Here is a 17,702-nt window from a genome sequence, read left to right on the forward strand (position 1 = left end):
TCAGGGGAGGTGAGGGATCCCCCTTGGCTGAGAAGCTGTTCCGTGTCCCACTGTCCTGCTTTCTCTGACCGTGGGAGGGCATCTGCCACCGCCACATGCACTGGGCACGTTCCATAGGTTTCCCGTGTTCCCTTTCTCTGGAGAAGCCAAATAAAGTGAGGTCGTGATTTACGTAGAACTCAGAGGTACAAAAACCATCTGTCTTTCTACTCATTTGCATATTTCTCTGGAGCCCCTGGTTCTGTTGGTGGCCATGAAAACAAGCAAAGAAAAAAGTCACATCAAAGACCAGAATCTGTGTCGGGGCCAGGGGGTCCCCCCTTCCCCACCTGCACTCCAGGATGGGCTTCCACATCCTCAACAGCCCAGGGAAGGGGCCTTCATCCTCATTCTGGCCTTCACTGAAATTTTCTTGCTTCTCCAAGTCACCAGACACCCTGTGCCAGTCTGCCCCAAAGGGCAGTTGGTCCCATCTGGTTTGGGGCAACCAGCAAGATGTCCATGGTCCCTGTCATAGCTCTGGTTGCCTGATCCCCATGCTCTGTGGCCAATTTCTCTTGGCCCCAGCCCGCTCTGGCCCATCAGAGGCTTCCCATTTCCCTGAGCTGTGCCCCGGACTCAGCCAAGGCCCCTGCTTCTATGATACAGCCCTCTTATTCCCCTTCTGAAATCCTCAGTGCCTGGGGTGAGGCCAAGAGCCCTGAGTTCTGCTCTTAATACAGGCCTCACTGTTGAAAAACAAACCTTGATACTTCAAAGGAACCTTTTCAAATTTTATTATTTAAATTTATTTATTCTTTTTATTAAAATTTTATTACATTGTATTATTTATATTTATTATGTTAAACCATTTTTTCTCTGGCAACAGACTCAATTTGCTCTAGACTTGAACTGATCAAGCTTGAAGTATGGAGCTAAGCAGTGTCTTCTTATTCTAGCCTGGTATCTGGTCTCCCCTGAAACAATGGATGCCACGAATTCGAAAGGTGGAAGGCCATAGGGAAGAAAAAACACATCACCTTAGCCAAAATACTTTCCCCATTTCACTTAGAGTCACAAATTGAAAATACTCTGGCTAAAATTCTATTCTTCTCAATACACCTGTTTTCTCTTAATTATCATAATGCTGGATAAATTGACTTTTTAGACATCAGCATTTACTCCCTGTAAAATTATTGGATTGGTCCTTAATTTTTTTTTTTGCTTCTGAGACATAGATTCTTAGAGACACAACTGAAAAGTACAGACCTCTTCTAGGAACAAAATGCATCTACACATTTCCCATCCATTTGAGGGCATTCCCTAGCCATCCCCACACCCTCAACCACAGAGCCAACCTGTGGGGCCACAGTTCAAAACCAATGACTTTCATGAGTTGCTCTAAGTTAGCAAACCTGCTTGTAGGAAAGTGTTCCATCTCACCTCCATGTTTGAAATATTTCTAGCAAAGTGTGATGGAAGCAGGTTGAGGTTAGACTGACCCAGTCAGGCTGCCAGAGATGCACAAATACCTCTGAAATAGTTCTATACGCAAAACAAGCCATCTTCCCAAGGTCATTGCTCCTACTACCAAATTACTACAGCCTACCTGCCTTCAACACATAAATCATGTGTTAATTGTTTGAGATTGTAGGTTCCACTTAGTCCCCTCTTCAGATCTCCCCAAAGTTTTAAGTGTCACCAAAAAAACAAGTGATTTATGCTCAGGACCTCTAAACTATTCTCTGAGTTTTGGGGAATTTCAAGTTTACATATGTACATATAATTATAAAAAAAAAATTTATACTAACACTCAAAAGTACTAGGAAATGGGTTCTAACGAGGCACAATGCTTTCCTTATTTTTCCAAAGAGGAAGTGCTGCAAGGACGTTTAGTGCCACGGGCCGGTAAGGACAGCATCATCCAGGCATCCTGAGTGCCACATGGGGCTGCCACACACGCTTAATGCTTCCATTTTCCTTTTGCTTCCAGCCCATTCGTTTTCTGCTCATATACTTAGAGAAGTAAGTCAAGATAAAAACAGCCAGGCCCCTTTTAAGTGAGCCTGTAATGAAAGATGTTTTGTTTGTCACCGGTTTTCTGCTTTCAGGCTGAACCGGCATCCTCTAACAAGTGGCAGCTGGATAAATGGCTAAACAAAGTTAATCCCCACAAGCCTCCTATTCTGATCCAAAATGAAAGCCACGGGCCAGAGAGCAATCAGTACTACAACCCGGTGAAAGAGGACGTCCAGGACTGTGGGAAAGTCCCCGACGTTTGCCAGCCCAGCCTGAGAGAGAAGGAGATCAAGAGCACTTGCAAGGAGGAGCAGAGGCCAAGGACAGCCAACAAGGCCCCTGGGAGTAAAGGCGTGAAGCAGAAGTCCCCGCCCGCGGCCGTGGCCGTGGCGGTGAGCGCAGCCGCCCCGCCACCCGCAGTGCCCTGTGCGCCCGCGGAGAACGCGCCCGCGCCTGCCCGGAGGTCCGCGGGCAAGAAGCCCACCAGGCGCACCGAGAGGACCTCAGCTGGGGACGGCGCCAACTGCCACCGGCCCGAGGAGCCCGCGGCCGCGGACGCGCTGGGGACGAGCGTGGTGGTCCCCCAGGAGCCCACCAAAACCAGGCCCTGTGGCAACAACAGAGCGAGCCACCGCAAGGAGCTGCGCTCCTCCGTGACCTGCGAGAAGCGCCGCACGCGGGGGCTAAGCAGGATCGTCCCCAAATCCAAGGAGTTCATTGAGACAGAGTCGTCATCTTCGTCCTCCTCCTCGGACTCCGACCTGGAGTCCGAGCAGGAGGAGTACCCTCTGTCCAAAGCACAGACCGTGGCTGCCTCTGCCTCCTCCGGGAATGATCAGAGGCTGAAGGAGGCCGCTGCCAACGGGGGCAATGGTCCTAGGGCCCCTGTAGGCTCCATCAACGCCAGGACCACCAGTGACATCGCGAAGGAGCTGGAGGAGCAGTTCTACACACTGGTCCCCTTTGGCCGGAACGAACTTCTCTCCCCTCTAAAGGACAGTGATGAGATCAGGTCTCTCTGGGTCAAAATCGACCTGACCCTCCTGTCCAGGATCCCAGAACACCTGCCCCAGGAGCCAGGGGTATTGAGCGCCCCTGCCACCAAGGACTCTGAGAGCGCACCGCCCAGCCACACCTCGGACACACCTGCAGAAAAGGCTTTGCCAAAATCCAAGAGGAAACGCAAGGTAGGCCTGGAGCTGACTGGGGTGCGGGGGCGTGGAGGGGAAGGGGCTATCTCTTAACTTGTGGGTACTTGGATAGAGCACCCATAGGCTGCTGTTTGGGACGGTAGGCTGCCACAGGAGTTTTGTGTGTCCTTACCTAACACACACTTCTAGGGCACTTTCTATATCCAGACACTGTTGTAAGCACTTAACATCTAACTTAGTCCTTAGAACTGCTCAGTGAGGGAAGTACCATTATTATCCCTTTTTTTTTTTTTTTTTTTTTTTTTTTTTTTTTTTTTTTGGGAGGGAGTCTCGCTCTGTCGCCCAAGCAGGAGTACGATGGCACAATCTCGGTTCACTGCAACCTCTGCCTCCCAGGTTCAGGCGATTCTCCTACCTCAGCCTCCCAAGTATCTGGGATTACAGGTGTCCACCACCATGCCCAGCTAATTTTTTTGTATTTTTAGTAAAGACAGGGTTTCACCATGTTGGCCGGGCTGGTCTCGAACTCCTGACCTCAAGTGATCAGCCTGCCTCAGCCTCCCAAAGTGCTGGGATTACAGGCATGAGCCACCATGCCCAGCCTATTATCCCTATTTTATAGTTATAGGTAATTAAGCCTTGTCCCACTGCATGTCAAAATAGGAAATATTTATCAAGCGTGTGCACACGCAGCTGGATGCAGGGCCTGTGAGAAAGCTAAACACATGAGAACCCTCACTCTTTGCTGGGAGGAATGGGGTGACATTGCTGGTGGGATCACTCATTGGCCCAAGAGGCCAGTGGCCTCATGAAGTTCAAGGTTGTGGCAGGTGAAAATGAATACGGCAGACCCTGATGCAGCATCAGAACCAGCAGCTGTTGCTTCCATTAGCATTGATCAAGGAGGGCTTCATGGTGGAGGGGCCCTGAAAACAGGGCTCTGTAGAGGAGGGATATTTGAATACGTCCAGGGTCAGGAATGGAAGCGGTGAGTCCAGGGAGTGAGAAGGGCAGCAAAAGCAAGGACAGGGAGAGCTGGGGGGGCATCTCTGGCAGCAGACACTGAACGTGTAGCCCATTTCGAAGGTTTTTGTGCAGGGGAATACCTTAATCATCCATTAAAGCCAATTTTGAGGATTTTTAACCCCTCCTGTTACTGTATCTTCATAAGTAATTTTTATCACAGTGAAAAATACAATGGGTGACAGACCAAGATTGCAATATGCATGGATGGCTCCAAATTTAGGACAAAGTTTTCAGTAACAACAGCTCACAGGTATATAGGTCCCCATGACAGATGCTGCTCTAGGCACTTTATACACGTTAAATCATTTCATCCTTATAACTTTATGAGGCAAATATTGTCATACCCATTTTACGGAGCGGGAACAGAGGCTCAGAGAGCCTAAAGCAACTTGCCCAAGGTTACATAGGTCCTAAGGGGCTGAGCCAGGAATTAACCCAGGCTGTCTGGCTTCAGAGCGTCACAATAAGAAATCAGTCTGAGGTTTGTATATTTTCCAGTTTTCTGAAGACAGTCTAGTCTATCAATAGAAAAGTTAGACTGGACACATATGTTTCACAGCTATTTCGAATCCCTGACTGAGAAGGGGACTAAGGAGTACAGCTTGTTACCTTGTCCTGGCCACGATGAATATATTTCTTGCTTTGTAAGTGCGCATGGAGAAGGCACTCAGTCTCCTTTTTATGACAATCATCTTTGTAACCTAAGGGCACCTATGACCAGAGAAATTCATTCTAAAGTACCAGACCGGGTACGGTGGCTCAAGCCTCTAATCCTACCACTTTGGGAGGCTGAGATGGGCGGATTGCCTGAGCTCAGGAGTTCAAGACCAGCCTGGACAACATGGTAAAATCCCATCTCTACTAAAATACAAAAAATCAGCCAGACATGATGGTACACACCTGTAGTCCCAGCTACTCAGGCAGCTGAGACAGGAGAATCACTTGAACCTGGGAGGCAGAGGTTGCAGTGAGCCAAGATCATGCCACTGCACTCCAGCCTAGGCAACAGAGCAAGACTCCATCTCAAAGAAATAAATAAATAAAATAAAAAATAAAGTACCAAAGGATGTTTTTCTTCACATAATATTAATAACATGAAGTAATTTATCCCTATAAAGTAGAATTTGAAGCCCTTGCAAGAAAGTTCATGAAAAGAAATATCTTCAAGGGGCAGCTTTTTGCTTTTCCTTGGTATGGATGCAAAGAAAAAAAAAATTTTTTTTTTTTTTTTGAGACAGAGTTTCGCTCTTGTTGCCCAGGCTGGAGTGCAATGATGCTCCACCATCTTGGCTCACCACAACCTCCGCCTCCTGGGTTCAAGTGATTCTCCTGCCTCAGCCTCCCGAGTAGCTTGGATTACAGGCATGTGCCACCATGCCTGGCTAATTTTGTATTTTTAGTACAGACGGGGTTTCACCATTGTTGGTCAGGCTGGTCTCGAACTCCCAACCTCAGGTGATTCGCCTGCCTCGGCCTCCTAAAGTGCTGGGATTACAGGCATGAGCCACTGCACGTGGCCAGCAAAGATAATTTTATAAAGAGGCCCCAACATAGTTTCCACCCAGCACTGGCCATTATTAGCCGGCAGTGGGCGCCCTTAGTTGGTCCCCATTGCCCTGAGAGTGCTCACATATAATGGAAAGTGTGTGGATTTTCACACCAAAGTGTCCTGACTTCAAATCCTGTCTTTACCATTTACCTCCTGCAGGGCCAGCTTTTCATGGGCCCCATGCATGGGACCATAGTGGTGTGCATCACCCAGGGCCCCTTGGAATTGAATGCTTGTGGCTGCCATCTTAAAATTTTTCCTGTAATCTTTGAATTTGTGATGCTGCAAATTGATGATACATGTGCAGGGGCATATGGAGCTTTGACTCACTGTGTTCCCACCTCCTTCCTGTTTCCGCAGGGCAGGTTCTGCCTGCGCTTCTGCCTCCTGGCACCCTGGGCCCTAGGCAGCCTCCCACTTCCTGTCTTAGTCCAGGGACTATTGCTGCCCTTGCCCCAAGAAGGGGCCTAGGTGCAGGCAGAGGAAGGATCTTGCCCATCCCTCATCCAGGTAGTAAGACATTCCAAAGAGGGTCTTGAAATCCCCTGGGGGTTGCCCATTTGCTGTGGGTTGTTGGGGAAATGCCTGACAACTCGGGCACCACAGGTAGGGCCTCTGATTGGCAGAAGGGGAACGCCCACACTGGTGGGCTGCACACATATACCTCGTCCAAGGGCAGACAGGGCCCTTGAGAGGCTACACTTGCCCCCCCAAGTATCCCCATGCCCAAAGAAGTACAGTGTGTATAGCAAATACTGTAGACACCTCCATGACAGAGACTGTGAAAGAATGGAAAATGTTTTCTATTTGAGGGCTTTATAACATCACTCTTTTCCTGCTTTTTGAACAAAGGGCCCAGCATTTTCATTTTGCACTAGACCCAGAAAGTTATTTATGGTCCTTGGCCTCCTCAGTGACCTTAATCAGGTGACCTTACTTTCTCTGAACATCAGTTTCTCCATCTAGAAAATGCTGACATCGGGGCCGGCCGTGCTGGCTCACTCCTGTAATCACAGCACTTTGGGAGGCCAAGGTGGGCGGATCACGAGATCAAGAGATCGAGACCATCCTGGCCAACATGGTGAAACCCTGTCTCTACTAAAAATACAAAAATAGCTGGGCGTGGTGGCGCATGCCTGTAATCCCAGCTACTCAGGAGGCTGAGGCAGGAGAATCGCTTGAACCCTGGAGGCGGAGGCTGCACCGAGCTGAGATCATGCCATTGCACTCCAGCCTGGCAATAGAGTGAGACTCTGTCTCAAAAAAAAAAAAAAATGTTGACATCTTTGCAGGGGTGTTGTCAGATTCACACAATATGTTCCAACAATGCAAGTCAGTAACACTTGGCAGCTCATTTTCTTCCCTACCTGCTATTCCTCCTGTTTTTCTCTACACACCCTGTCTTCCTTACTACTTGCTGGTGCTCAGTCTTTGTTGAGTGTAGGAATCAATCAATCAGTTAATCATCTGGGAATGAGTGTGGCTTTTACCTCTGGGATGGATGGCTAACTGAATACACTGATGGAAATATATACATGAAATATGCAGAGATAGACATTGGTAATATATAGACAGATTGGAAATACATAAAGCCACCCAGGCATGCAGAGTTTACTAGAGAGATGTGCAGAAAGATGTACATAAAATTCCGTAATATTCTGTGTTTAAATAGTTGTATTACTTATGGCCATTTTTATTTTAACTTAAGAAGCTTCATTTATAGTAAGCCTGACACCTGGCTGTACTCATAAAATCTAAAGAATCATTAAACACAGACACAAGAGAAGTGAAAGAACATTCTTATAGTGCTCTTTACTTGGTATTCTGGGCATTAGTACCCCAGTACTGGGTGCTGGAGATGGGGCCCCATAGACCTGGCTGTCAAATTTGTGGAGTCTCGCCCTGCTGGAGCCCTGGAGCTAAGGACTAAGAACTCGGAGCTTTGGTTTGGGCCCTCCATGGGGGTACTATTACAGTGTGGGCATCTGGGAGCCCCTGTGGCAGAGGCTGTGTGGCAAAATCCCAGCCAGAACGAGAAAGTCAGAGTCTTTCTCTCTTTGGTGTTGGCACTTGTCTCCTGGAAAACAATGCAGACAGCCCTGAGGATACCATACTAGGTTCCTGTTATCTCATGGAAAATGGTACTTTCTGAATATATTTGTGTTGCACCTTAACACATATCTAAAGTTAAACACAGGCTGGCCTGATAGCTGACACCTGTAATCCCAGCACTTTGGGAGCCCAAGGTGGGAGGATCGCTTGAGCCCAGGAGTTTGAGATCAGCCTGAGCAACATGGCAAAGCTCCGTCTCTACAAAAAATACAAAAAATTAGCCAGGCATGGTGGCACACACTTGCATTCCCAGCTACTTGGAAGGCGAGGCGGGAGGATCACCTGAGCCTGGGAGGTCGAGGCTGCAGTGAGCCGTGATCGCACCACTGCACTCCAGCCTGGGTGACAGAGCAAGACTCTGTCTCTAAATAAATAAATAAAATTAAACCCAATCATGGCAACAAGGATCCAATCAAAGTACTGTTTTAGAAAAAGGTACTTTATGGATTCTAAGATGTCATGGGATAGTAATTGAAAACTAGAATTAAGGCACCAAGAGATAATAGCTTCTGCTTGCAGTTCACAAAAGGCAATAATTTTTTTTGTTTGTTTTGAGACGGAGTCTCACTCTGTCACCAGGCTGGAGTGCAGTGGCGTGATCTCGGCTCACTTAAATCTCTGCCTCCCAGGTTCAAGCGATTCTCCTGCCTCAGCCTCCCAAGTAGCTGGGACTACAGGCGTGCACCACCACACCTGGCTAATTTTTTGTATTTTAGTAGAGATGGGGTTTCACCATGTTGGCCAGGATGGTGTCGATCTCCTGACCTCGTGATTCGCCTGCCTCGGCCTCCCAAAGTGCTGGGATTACAGGCATGAGCCACCGCACCTGGCCAAGGCAAGAATTTTTAAGACAGAAAAGTCCAGGCTTGCCACTGCCCTTATGGCATGAATCCCAGAGAACACACACTTGCTGTACTTTATTCTGATACCAAGAAATGCCAAGGTGAGTGCCGCTGGAGCTGCAGTGGGAACTCAGACCAGTTGGAGGGCTAAATCCTAAGCCGGTTGATGGCAGAGCAGCTTTCAGAATTCAAAATGTTGAATCATGGCGTCGTGCCTCTCCTCTCCATCAGCTGTCAATTGTAAAACTGACAGATTTCATCCTTGCTTGTTGAGGAGCTAATGGGGAAGCTATGGCAGGGGCACAGCTGCTCAGGCTGTGCTTTGGGGAAGCCAGGTGAGTGGGGCTCCCAGGAGGCCTTGCTCTGTGGAAGTCGGTGCCTGGGAACTCATAATACCTCTTGAAATCCAGTGCTGATTGACTTTAGTTTATTTCCATACAGTGTGACAACGAAGACGACTACAGGGAGATCAAGAAGTCCCAGGGAGAGAAAGACAGCTCTTCAAGACTGGCCACCTCCACCAGTAATACTTTGTCTGCAAACCACTGCAACATGAACATCAACAGGTACGTGCATTCCCTCCAAAGTGGAAGTGAGCTGGAGAGATCTCTGGGTCTGAAAGTCACCTGCTATGTTGGAGGAGGGTCAGGCTTTTTGAGGACTACTCTGGTCAAGGTCTGCAGACTTGCTTCCCTCCTTTAACCCAAATCTTATCATTATGGCTACACATGTGCCACACATTATAGCTCCAGATACTCAGGCAAGGTACTTCTCCATAACCAAAGACCAGACATGCCCTCCCCAAGACATGCCCTTCCCCCAAAAAAACTTAATAACTGAATTTCTAATCAATATTTTAATGGTAACTGCTAAACTCATAAGAACACTAAGTTTATTACACAGACGAAGAAATACACACTTCAAGCTGAATCTCCATGTGTAGCACCTAAAGCAATTAATTGGATATAGACTAAAATTGTGGCCTTAGAAGGGTCCGTGCTCCCAAGGTTAAATGGCCACCCACACACTCCTCTCAAGAGGTTCCAGATGGACCCACCCAGCACTGACTCCCCTCTGTGATGAATGGCTTACAAGCAAAGCAAGATCCCAAGTATTTATTAGAAACAAGTAGCTTATCATCAGTCATAGAAGCTCTTTCCATTTTGAAATACCACAGCACGGAAACCACTTTTCCTCTCTAAGACACTCCTCACCCTCCCTGACCATATACATAGAATTTTGAAGAGAGATGAATGTCTCGGCACAACACATAAAAATGTAAACTGAAAGGTTAGGAAAAGATGTAGAGCAGTGCTAAAACTTGGCGAGGGAACTGGAGGGTGAGGGTGCACACACACAGGCCCACTGCAGCGCCGGAATCACCTTGAAAGGCGAGGGCTCCTGTGGGTCTGAGCGGGAGGGAGGGCTGCCCCTGCATGCTGCCCACTCCTCGGTCCTCTTTGCAGGGTGGATGCCAGCCCAAAATATTGGGAAAGGGGAAATGGGGAAAATGTAGTCCCCAAATATTTTTAAATGTGTGATATCCTTTAGTGCTTGTTAATGCACTAAATAACCTTTCTAGCTGATCTGGTGGCTTCCAGAATTTCTAAGCAGTGAGGAATATAAACCGTATGTATGCACAACTGCAATATGATATGAAAATAGCTGTGATTTGGCCGGGTGCGGTGGCTCACGCCTGTAATCCCAGCACTTTGGGAGGCTGAGGCGGGCGGATCACAAGGTCAGGAGTTCAAGACCAGCCTGGCCAATATGGTGAAACCCCGTATCTACTAAAAATATAAAAAAATTAGCTGGGTGTGGTGGCACGCTCCTGTAGTCCCAGCTACTTGGGAGGCTGAGGCCAGAGAATCGCTCAAACCCGGGAGGCAGAGGTTGCAGGGAGCCGAGATTGTGCCATGGCACTCCAGCCTGGGTGACATAGAGGTTCCATCTCAAAAAAGAAAAGAAAAAGAAAAAAAGAAAATAGCTGTGATTTATACCGGTGACACAGTCACAAGTGTTGTACTACTGCTCCTGCTAAACCATGACTCTGGTTTCATACCTTTACTCATAGTTGAAGGAAATGTTCTGTTACAGTGAGAGGTTAGTGAAAATGAAGAGGTCACTTCTCTATTCAAGTTATTGGACCCCAGGTTAAAAAACTCTTGCTCTAGAGACTTAGCCTGGCAGAGCCTCCTAGTTCTGATGGTTTTGTTGCTGTTAAGTGGTGACACAATGCATATAAAATGCTTAGAGTACATTCTTGGAAAGGTGGTCTGTGTACCTCTGGAATTGTGATTACTACTATCAAGTTTTACCAGTGCTGTACAGCAGTCCAAGAGAAGGGGATTGCCAATTTCAAAGAAGAGCTCCGAAGAAAGTTTCTTTGGCCAACTTGAATATATATATAAACTTGCAGTGATGAAAAACAGGCAATCATGATATCCATGATAATATTTAATGTCACAGTTTTGTTTTCCATGCACTGTAAAAATCATAAAGTAGGTCAAATAATAGAGACTGAGGAAAAGGTCTTTCTTCACTCACATTTCGAGAAACAATTACAATCAGGCTGTTCGCATTATCTTCAGCATCAGCACCTTAGCCATCACTAGATGAGCAACTTTTGATTCTCCCAAAGCACTTTTGCGTGACACAGCCTCTATGTTGTTAGACACACCGTGCTTTTGGAACAGTGCTTTTCACCAGAAATTCTATCCCCACATGTATCCATTTGCATAACATTCAGAACCTTGGTTTTGTCATTTGTTCTAGAGGTCTGTGTTTGTAATTTCTCCACTGTGACCACCAGCTAAGGAAATTGCTTTTCGAAGTGACTTTAGTGGCTCCTTTGCAGTGATAACCAACACGTGCAATTAAGAGATCCCAACCTCAAGAATAATGAGTAAATCTTTGTTAGATGGCTTTACCATTTTTTAACTGACTCTACCAGGTGACCTCTATAAGTATCCTAAATTAGCGATGACTGAGTTTATTTCAAACTAATCTGTCTTCCCCAAACAATACTTTTAAGTGATAGAGCCCTAACAATATAATATACATTGCAAACTCAGGTATAAGTGAATCCCTCTTCACTGATGGTTGATTTTGGAGAATGTTATATTCAAGCACAGACAGTAGTTTTGAAGGTAAAATAAGGAGTTAGGAATCAGAAACTGTAACTTCTACTCACCATTTTTATTTATTATTTTATTTATTTATGTATTTATTTTGGAGACAGAGTCTTATTCTGTCGCCCACGCTGGAGTGCAGTGGCGCAATCTCGCCTCACTGCAACATCCACCTCTCCCAAGCAATTCTCCTGCCTCAGCCTCCTGAGCTGAGTAGCTGGGATTACAGGCATGCGCCACCACACCTGGCTAATTTTTGTATTTTTAGCAGAGAGGGGGTTTCACCGTGTTGGCCAGGCTGGTCTCGAAGTCCCGACCTCAAGTGATCCGCCCACCTTGGCCTCCCAAAGTGCTGGGATTACAGGCATGAGCCACCACACCCGGCCTCCTACTCACCGTTTTTATATTCTAGGTTTAATCTGATCAATCCCTTGTTAAGTCATAAACTCAGATATTAAGAATTGGCTTCACATATTGCAGGTTGTTCTCTGGTTTTATTATTTTTCTATATTATATTTAGTACAAGCTCAGATGAGATAGCAAAAGTCTTTTTAGAAATGTGGAATATGGACTGGGCACGGTAGCTCACGCCTGTAATCCCAGCACTTTGGGAGGCCGAGGCAGGTGGATCACCTGAGAATAGAAGTTCAAGACCAGCCTGGCTGACATGGTGAAACCCCGTCTCTACTAAAAATACAAAAAGTAGCCGGATGTGGTGGCAGGCACCTGTAATCCCAGCTACTCGGGAGTCCTCGGGAGGCTGAGGCAGGAAAATCACTTGAACCCAGGAGGCAGAGGCTGCAGTGAGCCAAGATTGTGCCATTGCACTCCAGCCTGGGTGACAAGAGCGAAACTCCATCTCAAAAAAATAAAAAATAAAAAGAAGTGTAGAATTTGGCTGGGCACGATGGCTCATGTCTGTAATCCCAGCAGTTTGGGAGGCCGAGGCACCTTGAATCCAGGAGTTCGAGACCAGCTTGGGCAACATGGTGAAACCCTATCTCTACAAAAAGTATGAAAAATTAGCCCGGTGTGGTGATGCATACCTGTAGTCCCTGCTACTCAGGAGGCTGAAGTGGGAGGATTGCCTGAGCCCAGGAGGTTAGTGCTACAGTGAGCCAAGATCCTGCCACTGCTCTCCAGCCTGGGCAGCAGAGCCAGATCCCGTCTCAAAAAAAGGCAGAAATGTAGAATTCATTTATTGTTGTTGATTGACTTTCCCACTGCTTGCTCCTTATGCTTGTTAGGAAAACAGTAAGTTGTTTGTTGGGTATTTTGAGATCCTTGGATAAAGGACTTGGAAAATGAAGGTGTTATTAGTCTTAGTCGTGTACTTTGGTGCTGGCTCCAGAATTACTACTCATCCTGATGGGAAGAGAAAAGAAACAGTGAGTGAGATCTGCTTATTGTTTGTTATGATCCTAATGCCATTAACTTGTTTCCTGGTATAATAATTCCCAATAAGCTTCTCCTACCAACAGGTCCCAGTTGGGTGGTTTGGGTCATATGAAAACATTTACCTTTCCCTGTGCTGACTCTGTAACATTCCATTACCGTAATTTCCTTTTTCAGTGTGGCAATACCAATAAATAAAAATGAAAAAATGCTTCGGTCGCCCATCTCACCCCTCTCCGATGCATCTAAACACAAATACACCAGCGAGGACTTAACTTCTTCCAGCCGACCTAATGGCAACAGTTTGTTTACTTCAGCCTCTTCCAGCAAAAAGCCTAAGGCCGACAGCCAGCTGCAGCCTCACGGCGGAGACCTCACGGTTTGTTGATGCTCTTCCTTTCCCAATTAAAACCAAAATGAAATTGAGCGCCCCCAAGCTCTGTCTCTAACCTAGCACAGTCTGAACACATGCTGGAGGTCCCTTGAGAATTCCTGAATGCCTCCCGCTTCTAGGAGGACCCAACAGAGGACAGCCCCCTTCACTCTCCCAACAGAGAGCGGGGAAGAAGAACCCTGAGGGAGAGTTCTAACCCTCAGTTGCTTAGGCAAGATTTTATTTTTCCTTCTGAAAAGAAAAGACCTCAAAGTAATACCATCCCGGGACAAAGTAAATTAGGAGTTTGAATCAACCAGTCTTTCTGTTGGGAAAAATTTCTTATCCCAGGGCAGAGTTAAATCTGGGATTGAAACCCCACACTGAAAGCTACAGGGCCCCCACTCTGCCCTTATTGGCCAGTGTCACAGCCGCAGTGGGGGACCCCCACCACCACCCCTTTTCCAGTGATCTCGGGTGATTCCAGCACGCCCCAGGGGAAGAGCAGGGGACTTGGGTTCACAATCTGACCTCACCTCTTAGCTGCAGTGTGATCTTGGGCCAGTTGCTTAATCTCTCTGCTCCTGTTTCTTTACCTGCAAAATGGTAGTGATAAGACTTAGAAGAGACAATATCATGAAAAGACCCCGACCGGGCGTGGTGGCTCATGCCTGTAATCCCAGCACTTTGGGAAGCTGCGGCAGGCAGATCACCTGAGGTCAGGAGTTCAAGACCAGCCTGGCCAACATGGTGAAACCCCATCTATACTGAAAATACAAAAATTAGCCTAGCGTGGTGGCAGGCGCCTGTAGTCCCAGCTATTCAGGAGGCTGAGGTAGTAGAATTGCTTGAACCTGGGAGGCGGAGGTTGCAGTGAGCTGAGATCTCGGCACTGCACTCCAGCCTGGGCGACAGAGCAAGACTCTGTCTCAAAAAAAAAAAAAAAAAAAAAAAAAAAAAAACAAAAAAAAAAAACTCCAACACCTAGGGACGCCTATGCAACTAACACTACACGTTAGTTCCTCTTCACTGCCATGCCAGCCTCTAACAGCCAGTGGCCCTGGACCACTCATCCTTTCAGGAACATTAGTTACTTCCAAACCCTCCCCTGTAGTAATCACTGTGCCTATCAAAACCAGCTGGGTGGCCAAGCGTGGTGGCACATGCCTGTAATCTCAGCTACTCAGGAGGCTGAAGCAGGAGAATCGCTTGAACCTGGGAGGTGGAGGTTACAGTGAGCCGAGATCGCACCACTGCACTCCAGCCTGGGTGACAGAGCGAGACTCTGTCTCAAAAAAAAAAAAAAGAACAGGACTCTGCAAAGAAAGATGAGAAAGATGAGGGAGGGAGCAGTGTGTAACACTTTATCCCATGAATTAAAGATTATTAAAAGTTGCTGGAAGTTCCCACGAGAGCCTAAATCTTACAGCATCCTCAGGAAATGAACCTTTTTTGTGCACCCTCACTTGGGAGCAGTGGTCTTTAATTCTAGACTGAAAGAATTGGGGAATACCTATATTAGAAAAACATGGAACAAAAAGCCACCAACTCAAGTTTTTTTTATTTCCCTCTATATCCTTATATCATGAGCAACTATGATACGCAGAGAACTATAAACCAATTGTAGATTTTATTTAGTTATTTTTCACCGAACAGGTGCTCATTCGGTAAGTACTTATCACGTGCTGGGCACTGTGCTGAGCACCAGAGATGCAGTAACAATCCAGCGGATCCCATTTGTGCCCGCATGAAGCTTACAGTTCTAGGGAGAGAGCCTTATACAGGGGATCACACACATGCATGATTCACCACCAATGGTTTCAGTGCTAAAAAGGGAACTCACAAAGAACTAGGAGCTCTTATAACAAAGCAGCTTGAATTAGTCCTAGGAGTGGCAAACTTTCTGCAAAGCAGGTTTTTTGGTTTTTTTTTGAGACGGAGTCTCGCTCTGTCGCCCAGACTGGAGTGCAGTGGCGTGACCTTGGCTCACTGCAAGCTCCGCCTCCTGGGTTCACGCCATTCTTCTGCCTCAGCCTCCCAAGTAGCTGGGACTACAGGCGCCGGCCACCACACCCAGGGCTAATTTTTTGTATTTTTTTAGTAGAGACGGGTTTTCACCATGTTAGCCAGGATGGTCTCGATCTCCTGACCTCGTGATCCGCCCGCCTCAGCCTCCCAAAGTGCTGGGATTACAGGCATGAGCCACCGCAACCAGGCCTCTGCGAAGCAGGTTTTGACATTTTGGACTGAGTAATTACTTGTGGTGGGGCTGTCCTGTGCAACGTAGGATGTTTGGCAGCATCCCTGGCCTCCACCCAGTAGATGCTATGAGCACCCACTCGCAGTGGTGACAACTAAAAATGTCTCCGGGCATTGTCAACTTGCCCCAGTTGAGAACTGCTGCTGTAAAGAGTCAGATAAATAATTTAAGGGTTTATGGGCTGCACAGTCTCCATCCCAGCTACTCAACTCTGCTGTTGTAGCAGGAAAGCAGACAGTAGATAAATACATAGGCAGGATTGGTTTCCAGTAAAACTTAATTTACAAAAAGGGCCAGGTTTGACTCCCTGGCCATAGATGGCTGACCCCTGATGCGAGATCTCTAAAAGGCAAGTCACCATATAGTAAGAGACAAAGAGCATTACAGGCAGAGGAAGCAGCAAGTGCAGAGGTCCCGAGAAAGAACTGCACATGCTCATGAATCTGGGGAACAGAGGCCACAGGCAAAGAATGGCTGAGGGGCCACTTGGCTGGGATCGCTCCTTTTACCAAGAGTGAGCAGAGGCCGCTGGAGGAGTTTAAGAACAATTTTTAAATGTTGACATCTGAGCTTCCTGGTCTTCTATGACAGTAGACTCTAACCCTTACAGTGCTACACGTAAAAGCAGTCCATATTTAAAGAAGCATTTGTATACACTCAATTTAATTACTTCAGAGAAACCATTTGCATTTCCTAACCACTGACATTGTTTTATGATCCATGTGTTTAGCACACAATAGGTGCCATGTAAATGTCTGTATCCCAAGTAATGTGATTTTTAAAACTTTTCCACAGACTAATGTGTTTCATATATATATATATATATATATATATATATATATATATATATATACACACACACATATGTATACATATATATTTGAGATGGAGTTTTGTTCTTGTCCAGGCTGGAGTGCAATGGTGCAGTCTTGACTCACTGCAACCTCCACCTCCCAGGTTCAAACGATTCTCCTGCCTCAGCCTCCTGAGTAGCTGGGATTACAGGCACCTACCACCACGCCTGGCTAAATTTTGTATTTTTAGTAGAGACAGGGTTTTGCCATGTTGGCCAGGCTGGTCTTGAACTCCTGACCTCAAGTAATCTACCTGCCTTGGCCTTCCAAAGTGCTGGGATTACAGGTGTGAGCCACCATGCCTGGCCTAGAATTTATTTATTTATTATTATTATTTTTTTTTGAGACGGAGTCTCACTCTTGTTGCCCAGGCTGGAGTGCAATGGCATGGTCTCGGCTCACCGCAACCTCTGCCTCCCAGGTTCAAGGGATTCTCCTGCCTCAGCCTCCCGAGTAGCTGGGATTGCAGGCATGTACCACCACGTCTGGCTAATTTTGTATTTTTAGTAGAGACGGAGTTTCACCATGTTGGTCAGTCTGGTCTCGAACTCCTGACCTCTGGTGATCTCCCTGCCTCAGCCTCCCAAAGTGCTGGGATTACAGGTGTGAGACACCGTGCCCAGTCGATTTATTTTTTAAGTAATTCCTAGTGATTCCTGTTGACTCCTTCTGGTCTTCACAGACAGCCAACAAGAACCAGCAAACCTGTGAGATGAGTGACTGGTTGGTTTTTGAGATGAGTGAATGGTTCTGAAAGCGTGGTTCCAGGATGGCGGGTGATTACAGCATCCACATCACCGGGAACCAGATGGAAAGGCAGATTCTAGGTCCCCACCCCAGCCCTGCTGAATCCCAGACTCTCAGGGTGGGGCCTGGCAATCTGTGTTTTCACCAGCCCCCTGGAGAATGCTGATGAAGACTGAACTGGCCAGCCTCCAGTCTAGCGGACTGGGAAAAGTGGGCGTCTGAACCCTCACCCCTGGCCTCCACCACAGTCACTGAGTGTGGGCA

The 17,702-nt window shown here is 47.0% G+C and overlaps 1 protein-coding gene across 14 annotated transcripts in view; it reads left to right on the plus strand.

Moving 5' to 3' along the window:
• The window catches only part of AFF3 (ALF transcription elongation factor 3), a 597,234-nt gene that overhangs the window by 546,804 nt on the left and 32,728 nt on the right, over window positions 1–17,702 (plus strand). For all 14 annotated transcript variants that reach the window (XM_054678053.2, XM_054678052.2, XM_054678050.2 and 11 more), the window contains 3 exons: window positions 2,091–3,185; window positions 9,120–9,244; window positions 13,382–13,583. In XM_054678053.2, coding sequence (XP_054534028.1) covers window positions 2,091–3,185; window positions 9,120–9,244; window positions 13,382–13,583 — 1,422 coding nt within the window. The remainder of the gene's footprint in view (window positions 1–2,090; window positions 3,186–9,119; window positions 9,245–13,381; window positions 13,584–17,702) is intronic.

The sequence above is a fragment of the Pan troglodytes genome, chromosome 12 (assembly GCF_028858775.2).
Source record: "Pan troglodytes isolate AG18354 chromosome 12, NHGRI_mPanTro3-v2.0_pri, whole genome shotgun sequence".
NCBI lineage: Eukaryota > Metazoa > Chordata > Mammalia > Primates > Hominidae > Pan > Pan troglodytes.